This window comes from Vigna umbellata, chromosome 2, assembly GCF_029865625.1.
Source record: "Vigna umbellata cultivar VRB3 chromosome 2, Vumbellata_1.0, whole genome shotgun sequence".
NCBI lineage: Eukaryota > Viridiplantae > Streptophyta > Magnoliopsida > Fabales > Fabaceae > Vigna > Vigna umbellata.
The window spans coordinates 5,638,320-5,652,971 of NC_142166.1; the positions used below are offsets into that span (position 1 = coordinate 5,638,320).

A 14,652-nucleotide genomic window follows, 5' to 3' on the forward strand; every position below is an offset into this window, starting at 1 on the left:
CAAAAAGATAGAACATGTTAAGAAAGTTATAAAATATAAAACGTGACAATTTGTTAAAATTTCATAATAGCATTTTATTTTTAACGATCAAAATAGCATTAAAAGTAGGATTTGATATTGTTTCGGATTAGAGGTAGAAGATCTTCACAAAACATTCATTCATACATTTTTTTCTAGATCAATTTAACTTGTCTTAAACATACTTGATCATTTTTTTTAGGTTTTTAATGTCAAACTCCAAATCATACAAACATACACCTATTAAAAATTTATGTCCCATAACTTACAGATCGTATGAATATACGATACAGACCAATTTTGACTCAATCCAAAATAATTTAGTATTTTAAAATAAATATATAAACTATCTTCGTGGCATTGTATTTTATAAGAGAAATTCGACGAAAAAACTTCATAAGTAGGTCACAATATTTTATTTATTGTATGTTTTTACGCTATTTCTTCATTTTTAAAGTTATTATTTAGCTCACTTTATATATAAGCCTTATTCAAGATAATATTTTTTTTAATAATCCTATTATTAGGAAGGAATACCTATTGACTAAATTGTTACTGTTATTAATTAATATAAACATAAATTGTTTTCAATAAATTGGAATGAACAAAAATTCACATTGGTATTGTTATTGTTATTCTTGATCATAATAACAATGTATTTAATAATTTTGTACAATAAACTATTATAAGAATAAGAAGTATTATTATTATTAACATTCTATTACTATATTGGCTGTATTTGTAGTACATTATTGATGATAGCATAATCACATGTAATTCAATGCCAGTCATACCGTATATGACATGCACTGACGAAAACACCCCTGCAAATCGCGGGTTCTAAATTTTCCAAAAGTGCACAACCATGGGCAAAAGAGTAAAAGCTTCTTAGTCCAATTCATTGCCGATCAAAACACCGGTGCCTCCTCCTCCACCATGGCTTCTTTGTACGAACTTCGATTTGAAGCTCACAACTATAACAAATTCTAACACGCCTTTCGATTCTTCTCCCAATTTCTCTGTGCTATTCGCATAACCAATAACAAGCACCATTGTGAGGTTCCAAGGTATATTTCGATGTATCGATTTTTTTATTTTCTTTTTTCTGGAGTTTGCTGTTGTTTCATTCGTATTTTGTTCAACTTCTAGGGTTTTTATTTTGGAGTTCGAAGTGATGTTCCCTGCTGACAGGATGCTTTGTGATTTTGATTTTTCGTTTTTTTTTTTTGCGTTGATTCAACCGTTAGGGTTTCTACACGTTGTTGTTGGTTCCTATCTGTGTTTTTTTGGTTGAGCTTTCGCACGAACTGATTTCGAGGAAGTAGGGGACGAAGAGTATCTGCATGTATGGAGTAGCCGGAACTTGTGAAACAGAACTTATGTTGTTGGTAGATACAGCTTGCTAATTTTGTTGTGTTTCGCTTTTTAATTGAATATTTTGTATGCTAAAATTTAAAATGAGTAAATGCATGCTTGGAGTTCAGCGGATGGTTTTTATTTCCCGTGTGGCCGTTCCTTGTATATTGCCAGATAATGGCATTGAATTGAGGAAGGTAATGTAGGAGTTGGAGTCGACCAGAGTTAGTGTAGGAACGGGAGTTTGCAAGAAATGGTAAGCATTATTTTACTAGCTGACAAATTTTGGGAGAAAAACTCAGTTGTCTTCATCAGGTTACTTTTAAAATGAATATTGGAAATTGTTAATTATTTCTGATTGAAGGAAAAAGTGGTTGTCTTGTCTGTATTGACTACCTGTTTATTTGAGAGAATGGAAATTGATGAGGGATTGTAGTTCTGGGGTCCAAGATTGCGTTTGAAGTAACTAGTCATAGTAATTGGAGTTTGAAGTTGAGAATGTAAGCTGTACTAATTGGTTTTTGATGTTGAGACAGTAAGTCACAATAATTGGCCTGCATACAGTGCGTCGCTAACAAAATCTTCACAGCATTTATCATAATTTATAATCATGTAGATTTCATCTTGTTGCCACATTGAGCATTTATGTCTATTAATTTACATTTCTGTATGCAATTGTCAGGTTTGGTAAAGTAAAATAAATTGATTTTCTTATGACAAGTTTGTGTTTTGTATGTAAATTTGATCCACAGTTACAATCAATGTGACTTTCTTTAAAGTTGAGATGAACTTGTTAGTAGTGCAGATTGTTGACTCAGGTAGAATAGGAAGGTTTCTTACATGCGGTCAATTCCACATTTTCTCTAAGGAGGCATAGTTTCTGCTTTTCTTTATTCAATAGTCGGCTATTTCAAAAATATCTACATTATATCAAAGGTGTCTAATGGTTTTAGTTGTTGTTAAGATTAATAAACATAAATCTTTTACCTATGGTGATACGGGAGCTGATAAAGTGAGAAGATTATACCAATAAAGTGTCTAATCTTAGTAGTAATGGTATGTATATTTTATTAAAATGAGATTTTCACTCTTTGTCTTGGAGATTAAGTTTTGAAATTGATGTGGTATACATTACAGAGAGCTGATAAGTTTTGTCATATAAGAATAGGGACAAGGTCCTATATAGAGAAAAAGGAGAGGTATATATAATGCCATTTTATTCCTTTGTTTCAAAATATTTTTGTAAAATGCTACGGACAATGCAAATCCTGAAGCTATTTTTTGGTGTTTTTGAGACTGTATATTTTAAGTAGATTTTATAAGAATGCTGGTTGTGGTGGTTTTATTTCTCCGCACTTGGAGATTTTTGTACACTTGTTTTCGTTGGATATGCAATAAATAATTTACATGCCAAATGTAATATCACATTATTCTTTTTTAGTTTTTACTTCGTTGTACATGAGTTGGGACTAGAATATAGATAAATAATGGAGTTATTCAGACAAACTCTACTGTGCTGTGTTATAGATCTCTTAGCCTTTGATGAATTTTAAAAATTTCTGTGTTCATCATACAAATTAGAGAGCTTTTGAGTATGAATCTTGACTTGCTACCCAAGTCGTTTACTGTACACATGAATATTTCTACATCATAGTACATGAAGTTTAATTTTTCTGTTGTTTTTATCCTTTCAGGTACAGTGTTCAATTGTTTCCTTTGTAATATAGATTTGCCCTTTATGTGCTTTAGTCAATATAGTGCTACGACTTTGTCATGCACAAGTCTCTGTGCCGTGTATTTGGCTCAAGAGAGGTGTGGGAATTAGTGCTATGGCAAGTCCAGATAGACAATTGTACTCTGGGCAACGTGGATCCCACATAGCTCCTTCATTAGATAGATCAGGTAGCTTTCGTGAAAGCATGGAAAATCCAATTCTGTCTTCTCTTCCAAATATTTCAAGAAGCAATTCTTCTGCAACTCAAGGGGATGTGGTGAGCTTCTTCAATTGTGTGCGTTTTAATCTAAAGTTGGTGGCTCCAGAGCATAAGTCTAATCGTCAAACAGATTATAAACGACTTGTCAGTGCTGCTCTTGGAATTTTTTCTGATGAATCTCCATCCAGTTCTGCCAAAGGCAAGCAACTATCATCCCCAGCACCTGAAGATATCAAACGGCTGAGGGATAGTTTGCATGCAAGTTTTAGGAGGGCAAGGTAGTTATTTCATTCTCTGCATGTTTTACTACTGGCATTGAAGTTAGAGGAGTTTAATAGCATTGTAATCTTTAACAGGGATCGTGCTAAAATGTTTAGCGAAGCCCTGTCTAGATTCAACAAAGATTTCCAAAATATAAATTCAAAGAAAAGGTCTCGAGCTGAAACTTTTTCTAGTGAACGTTCTAGTTTTACATTAAGTGATCGATCAGTCTTGGGAACAAGCACAGGTAAGGTTGGAGTTCAAAGTCATGCAGTCACAGGTGGTTTTGAACATGACCAGCTGAAGTTGGAAGAAAGAACCAAAGTTGTTCCTAACAAGCGCACTCGAACTTCTTTGGTTGATGTAAGGGTATGTGTGTTTGTTAACACTATTCGATTTCTATTTAGGCCTCCTATTATAGCTTATTCATTTTTGTGCTGTTTGCATGTAAATACATTGTGTTTTATACTATATTTACATCCCTTAGTTGTATAATTTTAAGCGTTCTTTATATCTCATTGTGACATGGCATCCTGTTTCGAATCTGCTTTAACAAAAGTTGGCTACTAGAACATTTTCTCTCCATGCTTTCTTTGAGATTCCATACCACCTAATGTATAGAAATCTGTTATGAATTCTTTTGAACATATACATATAGGGTAGGGATTAAGTTACTCCAGGAGTAACTTTTAAAGTTACATTGTTGAAAACCTCATACATTAAATTTCAGTAATCTAACTGTTGAATATTTTAATATTTTCTCAACAATTATGCAAAGGAAATTTTAGATAAATGAGATGATTTTTTCTTATATTTTAAAAAAGTGTATTATATGTTAATTTGAATTTAGTCAATTAATTATTAAGAACCTTTTGATTTTATAAGCATTTATGCACTTGATCTATTTAATAAGCACTTTTAATTTAGTGGTTGGGTTATAGAAATTTAATATATACAAGAGTTGATGAATGGAGTAAATTGATCCACCAATATACACACGCACATATGTGCTTGTGTGTGTGAATGAATGTGTTTCATGAATTCTAGTTTCTTTATGTGTGTATCGTTATTTCTATATGAAATTGTCAAATTACAGAGTATTTTGTCTTATTGTGCAAGTTTTTGGGTCTAATAAGACGTGAATATGGCTTGTGGTTGTGACTTTACAACTTTCTATTTGCTTCTCTTTATGTGGGGGAGTCTGATTTCTGTTGACCAAAACTGACTTGCGTTTGATAAATTCTAGATGGATGTACGGACTAATTCTCTTGTCAGGCCATCTGGGACTGTAGATAGGGATAAAGAAATGTTAAGGATTGTCAATAGTAGTGCAGTGCAGGGTGAGGAACGAACTTTACCGATTGGAGGTGATGTGTGGGAAAAGTCAAAAATGAAGAAGAAACGTTCTGGCATCAAACCAGATGGGTCTCCAAATACAGCATTGACAAAGCCTATTAACCTTTTCCAGGAAACTAAACACGGAACGCAACAAAGACTAGCCAATGATACTCGTGCAAAATTGAGTAATGATTCTCATTCTTTCAGGTATGGATGTATTTGTGTGCAGTTTTTGTTGTGTGAGACAAAATTAGCATGAATATGCCCACTTCCCCAAAAATTTTGTTAGTATTGATTGTAATCAGATATTAGTTTTCATATTAGTGACTGTTCCAAAGCCCATATATATATGGATAGAGGAGTACCATATAATGCAACTGTCAACCAGAAAACTAAACAGAAAAACAGAACTGAGAAAAGCATATCTCTAATATCCCCACAAGTACAAGTTGATGAGAAAGAATGGGTAATTCAGCCACCTAAGAAAAACAAATCTTGTTAACGAAAGTGGCTTAGTTAGAATGTCAGCCCATTGATCCAGATGCAGTTCTTGTGCAAGATTTAAATCCTCAACTTCTTCAATAGTAGTAGTATCAATTTTGCGATCAATAAGAGCAATAACATTATCATATTCTTGAGGAAGACCTTCAAGAATTGAATCCAAGTGTTCTTTAAGAGAAACAGGATCTCCAACCGAACAAAGAGAGTCTACAAGAGACTTAATATGAGAAAGAAAATCAATAACCGTGTACTTTTGCAAAGAGGAGTTTCTTAAATAACAGTGGAGCTGTCTTGCCTTTGTTTGAGTTTGATGGTGAAAATATGCATGTCCCTTTTCCAATACTTCATATGAATGAACAATTCCAACAACATGTGGCAAGTTGGCATTGGAAAGAGAGGACTGAAGCCGCATAAGAAACATTTGATCTTGTTCTCAAGAAAATATTCTGGATTAACCTGATTAATATCCGTGTCTTGATTTGCAAGAAAATGTGACAAAACTTGTGGAACAACAACAAAGTGGTGCAGCTGATGTGCCTTAATAACATGTTGAACCTGTTGACATCACAATAAAAGGTTGTTCTCAGTAATTTGATGCAAAAAACTGACAGGAACATCAATTGGAGCAGATGACTGAGAATCAGTAAGAGGAGCAGGGGTTGGAGGTGGCACAGAGGAGGTTGAAAGAGGATCTGATATGGAAGTCATTAAAACAAAAGGAAAGAACTGCTGTAAGCCAAGAAAAGAAAAAAGATCAACTAGCTCTAGATACCATATTGAAAGTGTTAGATACATTATATCTTTTATCTTTTAGTTAGTTTGTTATTATTTCTCATTTGTATTTTGGGCTTAGTCCATATTTCTTCTATTATAAATAGAGAACCCTATGTGTGTATTTAACATAAGGGAGATTAATCCAAATATAGTTTTTCACTATATTCAACAGAAAGTAACAAGAAATGTAATTCCTTAGACTGAAAATTACGAAAGATTGCCAAAAGATTAGTTAAACTCTTACAAAGCCCATCATATGTGAATAGAGGAGTACTGCATAATACAACTGTCAACCATAAAACTACACAGAATAGCCGAACTGAGAAAAACATATCTTTAACAGGTATAGAGACCAAAATAGTAACTTGACTGTAAATTTATTTATCTACTATCAAAAGACGGTCACAATTGAAAAATAGTTGTATTGTATCCCTTAAGCACACAGTTCAACTTTTGTTTTTTGGAAATTATTTTGTTGGATGTAACAAAACCCATTTCAAGTGATCTTTATGGGCCTTGGTTCATTCCAAAAGAAGATTTATTTGAGTTAAATGATCAATTTTGTCCTTGAATATGAGACACTGTCAATTTTGTTCTTGAAAGAACCAAACATATTATTTAGTCCCTAAATGTTTAAAATATCTCACAATTGTTCTACTGTTAAGTTTTATGGAACCATTTTGTCATTAAAATGTAATTTTAAGGACCAATTTGACTCTACCATTTTGTCATTAAACTATAATATTTAGGAACCAATTGGTACTTTTTATACACTTAGGGAATAAGATTTTTGGTTCTTTTAAGGATTAAATTTACAGCACTTCACATTCAAGAACCAAATTGGTTATTTACCAATCCTTTCATTTGCTTTGCAACTGAAGTCTTGAAGGTAATGCTTCAGTGTTAGTTTAAGGGGTTGAAGTTTTAATGGTTAAATAATTGCAGGACAGGTTCAAGTATTACCTTATAGTGAATATATTTACTGATGAGAATATATCTATCACTAGTCAAATGTAATTACCGATTATAATTGTGATGTCTTATGTATCCAATGCCGACTTGCATATTCATTAGTGGAGCTATATGATCTATGTTGTTATAAGTTTGTGCTTTAGATTCACTATAACAATACACAATAATGGCTTTACTCATTGTAATCATTGAATTGTGCAAATTGAAATTTTAAATTGTTTGTTGTATCGTTATTACAAATTTGCATTTTATTACTGGCGCTATACACATCTAATGCTAGATATAAGTTGTTAGGGGTTGGAAAGTGTATGAGAGAAGAAGGTGTATAGGAGGGAGAGAGAGGGGGACCGAACGATAGAAGGCGGGGAGCTAGTTGGCCGAGCGGTAGACGAGGACGACCAGGCCGAACGGTTGGGAACAGCGAGGAAGCATCCTAATTGCCATGGGCGGGAAATTAAATAAAGTAATAAGAGAGATATTTTGAGAAGATATTCAGCAGAGGATAATTAGAGTAACAAAGCCATGTTTTAGTATATTATTTAGTAGAAGTTAAATATAGTAAATAAAGCTAAATATATTCGTATCGGATAATTACAAGATTATTTTATATTATTCAGTATTTGTTGGGAAGGAATTAATTAGTATAAATAAGGGGGAAGATTAGGGTTAAGGGTATGCTTTTGATTTGTGAGTTTTGTAAAAGAGGTTATGCTCTCAGGTAACTGATGGAGATCCTGCTCCCAGTTATTGTTTGTTTTCCTTGATACAGTTATTTCAATTTAATAAAGAGGTTTATTCAACTATTTACCATTGTTCATTGTCTGTGAGAGTGTGAGCGTTTGTGTTTGGCTAGTTTACGTACTTACGTAACATAAGTACTCAAGCTGACAATAAGAATGACATGTTATGTGTTATTATAGATATAGCTCCTGTGTCCAACAAAATGGTAATTTATTGGATCTTTGCCTTCAATTGTCATACCAACAAGATGGAAATAAAAGAAAATTGAGGAGAGCCAATGGGTCTCTCTCTAGATATAGTGTTAAATGAGTGAGTGATTGAGGTTTCTCTACATATACTGTGTTAAATGGTGAAAGGCTGCAAACCCATCCATTCCGTGTAACAAGTGAATATAGTTTGTGCTAAACTCTCGAATTTCAAGGATAAATAGAAAATATTGTGCAACAAGATGTTATTTTGTTCGTTTTCTATTCCTGTTCATTATCTTTCTTCAATATGTAGGATATCATATAATTCCTTGATGCATCTTTTGTTTAGGTCGGGAGTTAGTAATGGAATCGTTGCAGCTGGAAAATCAGATGGCGTCTCTCAACAGACAGGGTTGGGCATACGTGTCTCTACTCCAAGAAGCGACCTAGAAAATAATTCTCCTGTCAATGATAGACGGGATCGTCCTGTCAGTTCAGACAAGGAAAGGGTGAATTTCAGAGGTGTTAACAAGTAAGCAAACTGCTGAGCACAGTTCTTAAAGATTTTTCTTTTCTTTTCTTTAAAAGGTAGATCTTTTTATCGAAAACATTTTTTCCCTCCATGTTGCTCTCCTTGATTTCTTTTATTGATTGTTTGTTTATTTGCTCCTTTTCTCTATGGATCCTAATGTTTTCAAAGGTATGTGTATCCTATAATTAACAATTGATTAGTCGTTTAGAGATAAACAACTGCTTTTTGATAAGATTAGGTATTTGACTTGCATATAATGGAAAACACATGGTCTTTGTTAAGGGACATCTCATACAAATATGAAGGATGGAGTAAATATTGTGTTGATGTTTATTATTTGTTCTTTACTTTTTGGCATCTTTTTGAGGATGATTTCTTATCCTGCTTTCCCTTTGTAATTTTCTAATTGTGTTGATAAATTTTTGTCTTCATAAAAAGTGTAATCTATAATTGATATTGATTCTCAATTACTGTTTTATATGTAGGGCAACTGTTCGTGATGAATTCAATTCGGCAAGCCCTAATTCAAGTGCAAAAATGAATACACCTATTCGGGCACCACGATCTGGTTCAGGAGTAGCTCCAAAGTCATCACCAGGTGTCATTAGAGCAGCTGTCCCTAATGATTGGGAGCCATCACATTGTATGACCAAGCCCCCTACCAGTGTTGGCACCAACAATCGCAAGCGAATGGCATCAGCACGATCATCTTCCCCACCCGTTGTCCACTGGCAGAGGCCACAAAAGAGCTCCCGTACGGCTAGGAGAGCAAATTTTGTGTCCACTGTGTCAAGTATTGATGATTCCCCTGCTTTGGATTCTGTGTCAGATGTGTCTGGTAATGATCTTGGGTTGGGATTCGTTAGACGTTTGGCTGGTAATTCTCCTCAGCAAATTAAATTAAAAGGTGACTCTTTAACTTCAGCCACCTTATCTGAAAGTGAAGAGTCAGGGGTGGCTGAGATAAAACCAAAAGAGAAGGGTAGGAAATCAGCGGAGATAGATCAGAAACCTGGACAAAATGTTCAAAAGGTTTCTAACTTCATCCTTCCCTCAAGAAAAAGTAAGCTTGTTTCTGCAGAAGAACATGGAGATGGTGTTAGGAGGCAGGGTAGGACAGGACGCAATTTTCCTGTTGCAAGGTCGCCAACACCAATGACATCTGAGAAGCTTGGAAATGTAGGAACTGTAAAGCAACTTAGAAGTTCAAGACTAGGACTTGAGAAGAGTGAAAGGTTAAAATGCATCTTCTATTGCTTAGGTTTGACAATTTTGTTTATTAAAGCTAATGTTTCTGAGTTCCATGCAGCAGGGCAGGCCGTCCACCAACCAGGAAACTTTCTGATCGTAAGGCATATGCTCGTCAGAAACATACTGCACTTAGTTCATCAGCAGATTTTCTTGGTACTAGTTTTAGATTCTTGAAAAGAATGATGATTTCAGCTTTTCATATGTATAATACTAGTATACCATGAATCACTTTTGGGTTCATTGTTTTAGTTGGGTCGGGAGATGGACATGAAGAATTATTGGCTGCTGTAAAGGGTGTTATCAACTCTGGTATGAATCTTACTAAATATTATCTATTTGTGTACCCTATATACTTTTTTATCTGATGGAGTAGTTCTGTATTTTCTTATTACTGCAGCTCGTTCTTTTTCCAGCCAATTCTGGAGGCAGATGGAGCTTTTCTTTGGTTTAATAACTGAGGAGGATATTGCTTACTGGAAGCAGAAGGTACCAATTTTTTTCCCTAGTGGGGAAGATATTGCATTCTTGTTGGTGCTTTCATATATAAGAAAGATGCTTTAGATTTGTGGTGGTGTCAGTAATAGTATATCCCTGATGCATCCTTTGATAATTCTGTAGTTAAAATTTATTGTTTTCTTATAAATTTTTTATCTCCTGATTTGGTATGGAACCATGGCCATTGTATTATCTGTTATGTTTATTCCTTATTTGCACACATAGTTTGGTATATATTAAAAAAATTCCAAACCAAACTTGTATAAGTTATAGTGTTAGTAATAATAATAATGGCAGTTAAAGCATGATTTTATTGATCTGAATTTCTTATCATACCTATCAAGGGAATATATTATTTAAATTTCTTTAATAATTCATTCATGTTTCAGATAAATCATGAATCAAGTGGATTGATGCCATCTCCAGTTCGTTCATATATAGATGGTTGTGAAGCTATTGCTAATGGGTTTGGGTTAATGGGCCATGGAAGAGATTTTGAACCTTGTAATCAGATGGGTGCTGCAGTTGTAGCAGAACAGTTACATCTTGCTAAAGGAGATTCCAATGGAATTCCCCTCTGTCAAAGGCTTATATCTGCTTTAATTTCAGAGGAGTGTAGCAGTGAAAGTGAAGATATAAAGTTTGATGCATCTGATGCTGAATTTGAGGCTGATGAAGAGTTGGATTTGAGTAGTTTGGATGACAATTCTCGATCTAATTCTTATCTTGCTTGTTATTCTGCTTACAATGGTTATAGGATAACTAGAACATCAGGACATGATGAGACTGAAAGTGATAAAGTTGATATCCCATCAACTGGGTTGAATTCAAGCCAGAACATGCCTACTGTGACCTGTTCAGAGTTGCAATATGCCACCTTGGGTATGAATGAAAAGCTTCTTTGGGAGCTTCAAAGTATTGGAATTTCACCAGAATCAGTGGTTAGCTAACTTTCCTCTGATTTTTGTGCTGTTTTTCATGAAATCTTGATATTGTGAAGTATGATAAATCAATATCAGATTTGAATAAACTATGTTGTTCTAGTTTATTCTGTAGTTCTTTCAGGAATCTACTCATAAATACATCTACATAATTTATTTCAGGATGTTCTGTTATTATTAAATCTGCTGTAGGTTAAATCATACTTATTTTTGTACTTCTGTTTTTCAAGCCTGAAATGTTGCAAGCAAATGATGAAGGAATTTGTGAGAATATCACCAGGTTAGAGGAGCATTACCAAGGACAGGTACTAACTGAGGCTGAAGCGAAGCTATAATGTTCTCATTGTTATTCGTCTAAATGCTCTTTCCCATTGTTTTTTATCTGTTAAATTAAAAGTCACTTTTCAGAAAATTTACATGTTGCTTTCCAAGTATCATGTAAGCATATAGATCGGATTGCTATCCAGATAACTGATTTATAAATATTATGTAGATCCTAATGAAGTTATTTTTTGTTCCATTAATTCACCTTATGATTTTATTTTCATACAATGTAGATGTCCAAGAGGAACTGCCTACTGGATGGATTATTACGATCTGCTTCAGTGACAAAAGAAGTTCAAGAAAAGTAAATGTGTACATTTATTTCCTGATTATTTACTTAATTTTAACTTTTTTGGCTCATTGCTCTGAAGGAAATACAATATCTTGATTAACAGGGATTTTGAACAAAATGCTCTTGACAAACTCCTCATGATGGCTTATGAGAAATACATGGTAACCTTCTTATTGTTTAATATCACTATTCTTTATATACGTAATCAGGTTTATAGTTCTCAACTAAAAATTTTGCAGTCTAGTCAAATATCTTCAAGGCCCAAGGATTTCTTTTACAATAGTTGAAATGGCTAGGGATGTTTATATAGTGGATAGTATTTATAGAGTTGGGACATGGTCTATAACTCTGATTATCCAGGTATAAGAATGGAGGTAGTAGAAAAAACACACCAGGGCCATGTTCTATTGTGTAGTTGTGGAGTCTTAAATACTGATCCTAGAATGTATCATAGTACACATTATTGTTTGCGCTCTTAGTGTCTTAATGGGGTGTTGAGATTACAATAGCATGAATGCCTACCATACAACTAGAAATGACAACTCAATCATGTCATACTCTCTTTTTTAGTTCAGAGTCGTGATATCTTTTACCTATTCTCATTTTAGTGTTTTTTTGTAATCAGATAAACCAAACCCTGCCTTCTTATCTTTTATTAAGTACTTTAAATTGTGTAGGAAGAAAAGTTGAACACTCCATTACATAATAGTGGAAAGTATTCTCCACTTTATAAATAGGTTGTGTGGCTGATTGAATTGACAAATAATTGATTGGCAGGCTTGTCGGGGTCCTAGCTCATCAGGTGGGAAGAATGCAAGCAACAAAATGGCCAAGCAAGCTGCATTGGGATTTGTTAAACGAACATTGGAACGATGCCAACAATTTGAAGATACAGGCAAGAGCTGCTTCAGCGAGCCTTTGTATAAGGATATGTTCCTCGCTGCTTCCTCCCAGCTAAGTATTGTTCGTGAATTAGATGGCATGGAGGCTGAGTCCGTTAAACCTTCTGCTTCTTCCTTTTTTCTGGAAGCAAGAAATGGTACCATCCTCATTCCTTCTTGAATAAATATTACTTGGACTGTGTAAGAAAGTAAAGAATTATTTTATTGATAACAATCACGCCAATTACATTTGCATCTTCTCTATTTGTATTAATTGGAACCTTTAAAAAAATTACTAAATATTTGCTGAAATAAATAGGAAGATTCTGAAGATACTTTTTCCTAATTATTATGGAGATATTGAGAATATTTTTTATCCTAATATTCTCTTATTTACAACATATTGTAATATTTTTCTATCTTAGCCCTGTTCTGTATGAGCATTTTAGCCAAACTTCTCAGATGTGTTAAATTTATTTGGCATTTTCTTGTGGACTTGAGCCCTTTGTCCGCAATCCTGTCTAATAAAATATTACCAACTAAAACAAAAAGTACTTCCTGCTTGGAGAGAGGTAAAATGTAATTTTTCTTTTAGTTGTCAATAGTTTATAGTAACAGGTTCAGGATATTGGGTGAGGGGAGTTGGAGGGACAGGTTATTAGAGCTGATCTTTATTTGAACTTATCAAGTTCTGTTCCACCCTCTTTTGCTCCTGATTACAGCCTGAAATTTGATATTTAATTCTTGTTTTTCTATCTGCAGGTTCCATGGGTTCACAGCAGAACCCTTCACAATTTAGTCAGAATGTGAAAGATCATGATTTCAATTCATCAGATATTCGTCATGCTGTAAATGGTTCCTCTGAACAGGCTAGTGGGAAGGAAGATCTTTGGTCAAACAGAGTGAAGAAAAGGGAATTGTCCCTTGATGATGTTGGCAGTACCATTGGGAGTTCAAGTGCTCCATCAGGCATTGGGAGTTCTCTATCAAATAGTACAAAAGGAAAGAGAAGTGAGAGAGACAGGGATGGAAAAGGGTATAGCAGAGAAGTGCCATCCAGAAATGGTACTACTAAAGTTGGTAGGCCAGCATTATCTAGTGCTAAGGGAGAAAGGAAACCAAAATCAAAGCCTAAGCAGAAAGCAACTAAGCATTCTGTTTCTGTAAATGGCCTCCTCGGCAAGCTATCAGAGCAACCTAAGTCGAAGTCTAATGAAATGTCTAATAATATGAAGAGCAAGGAGAAAGATGAGTTAGGCATTGGTGAATATGATGACCATGAGCCTATTGATTTGTCCAACCTTCAATTACCTGGAATGGATGTACTTGGTGTTCCTGATGATCTCGGTGACCAAGGTCAGGATATTGGTTCATGGTTGAATATCGACGATGATGGATTGCAAGATCAAGATTTTATGGGGCTTGAAATTCCCATGGATGATCTTTCAGACTTGAATATGATGGTTTGAAACCGCTTTCTGTGTATAGTACTGTTCATTATACCAATGACAAAGGAAACAAAGTACCTTTAAGAAATGACTAGTTACATAGGATGGTTTTGTGGCTAATCCTGTCGTCAATTAGGTTATATATATTCTTTGGTAGACTTCCTTCTCTAAGTTGTTTTTAATGACCTATCCAACTGTTTGGGATTTTGCCCATGTTGAAGTTCAGGATTTCCACTGTAAAGATCATTTTGTTCTAGGTACAAGTTAGTATTCATTCCTAGTGATTATATCGTAGCAACCACTCCTGGTTGTAGCTCTTACAAATCAGAGAAAAGGCTTTTGTAAATACATTTAATATTTCTAATAAAATCAGCTTCCATTTGCTGAATTGACCTTCCTATTTAC

The 14,652-nt window shown here is 34.3% G+C and overlaps 1 protein-coding gene across 3 annotated transcripts; it reads left to right on the top strand.

Annotated features, from left to right (window-relative positions):
• The first annotated feature begins 850 nt into the window (after positions 1-850).
• Positions 851-14,635, top strand: LOC124839283 (uncharacterized). Of its 3 annotated transcripts, none has more exons than XM_047315047.2 (15): positions 851-1,085; positions 3,069-3,586; positions 3,665-3,938; positions 4,816-5,114; positions 8,433-8,615; positions 9,101-9,850; positions 9,925-10,019; positions 10,116-10,175; positions 10,264-10,352; positions 10,751-11,302; positions 11,533-11,607; positions 11,860-11,930; positions 12,022-12,079; positions 12,696-12,957; positions 13,562-14,635. In XM_047315047.2, the coding sequence occupies exons 2-15, from the start codon at positions 3,204-3,206 to the stop codon at positions 14,266-14,268; spliced, it is 3,858 nt and encodes a 1,285-aa protein (XP_047171003.2). In that variant the 5' UTR covers positions 851-1,085; positions 3,069-3,203; the 3' UTR covers positions 14,269-14,635. The 3 variants fall into 3 exon arrangements, with proteins under 3 accessions (XP_047171003.2, XP_047171004.2, XP_047171005.2); XM_047315048.2 differs by having other exon boundaries at positions 9,928-10,019; XM_047315049.2 differs by lacking the exon at positions 851-1,085 and having other exon boundaries at positions 3,234-3,365; positions 3,439-3,586.
• The last annotated feature ends 17 nt before the right edge of the window (positions 14,636-14,652 follow it).

Excerpts from the sequence above, each read along its gene's own strand:
- LOC124839283 (XM_047315047.2), top strand. The coding sequence starts at position 3,204 with ATGGCAAGTCCAGATAGACAATTGTACTCTGGGCAACGTGGATCCCAC. Across the intron at positions 9,851-9,924 it reads GGACTTGAGAAGAGTGAAAG|CAGGGCAGGCCGTCCACCAA; the intron begins GTTAAAATGCAT and ends AGTTCCATGCAG. Across the intron at positions 11,303-11,532 it reads GAATTTCACCAGAATCAGTG|CCTGAAATGTTGCAAGCAAA; the intron begins GTTAGCTAACTT and ends CTGTTTTTCAAG.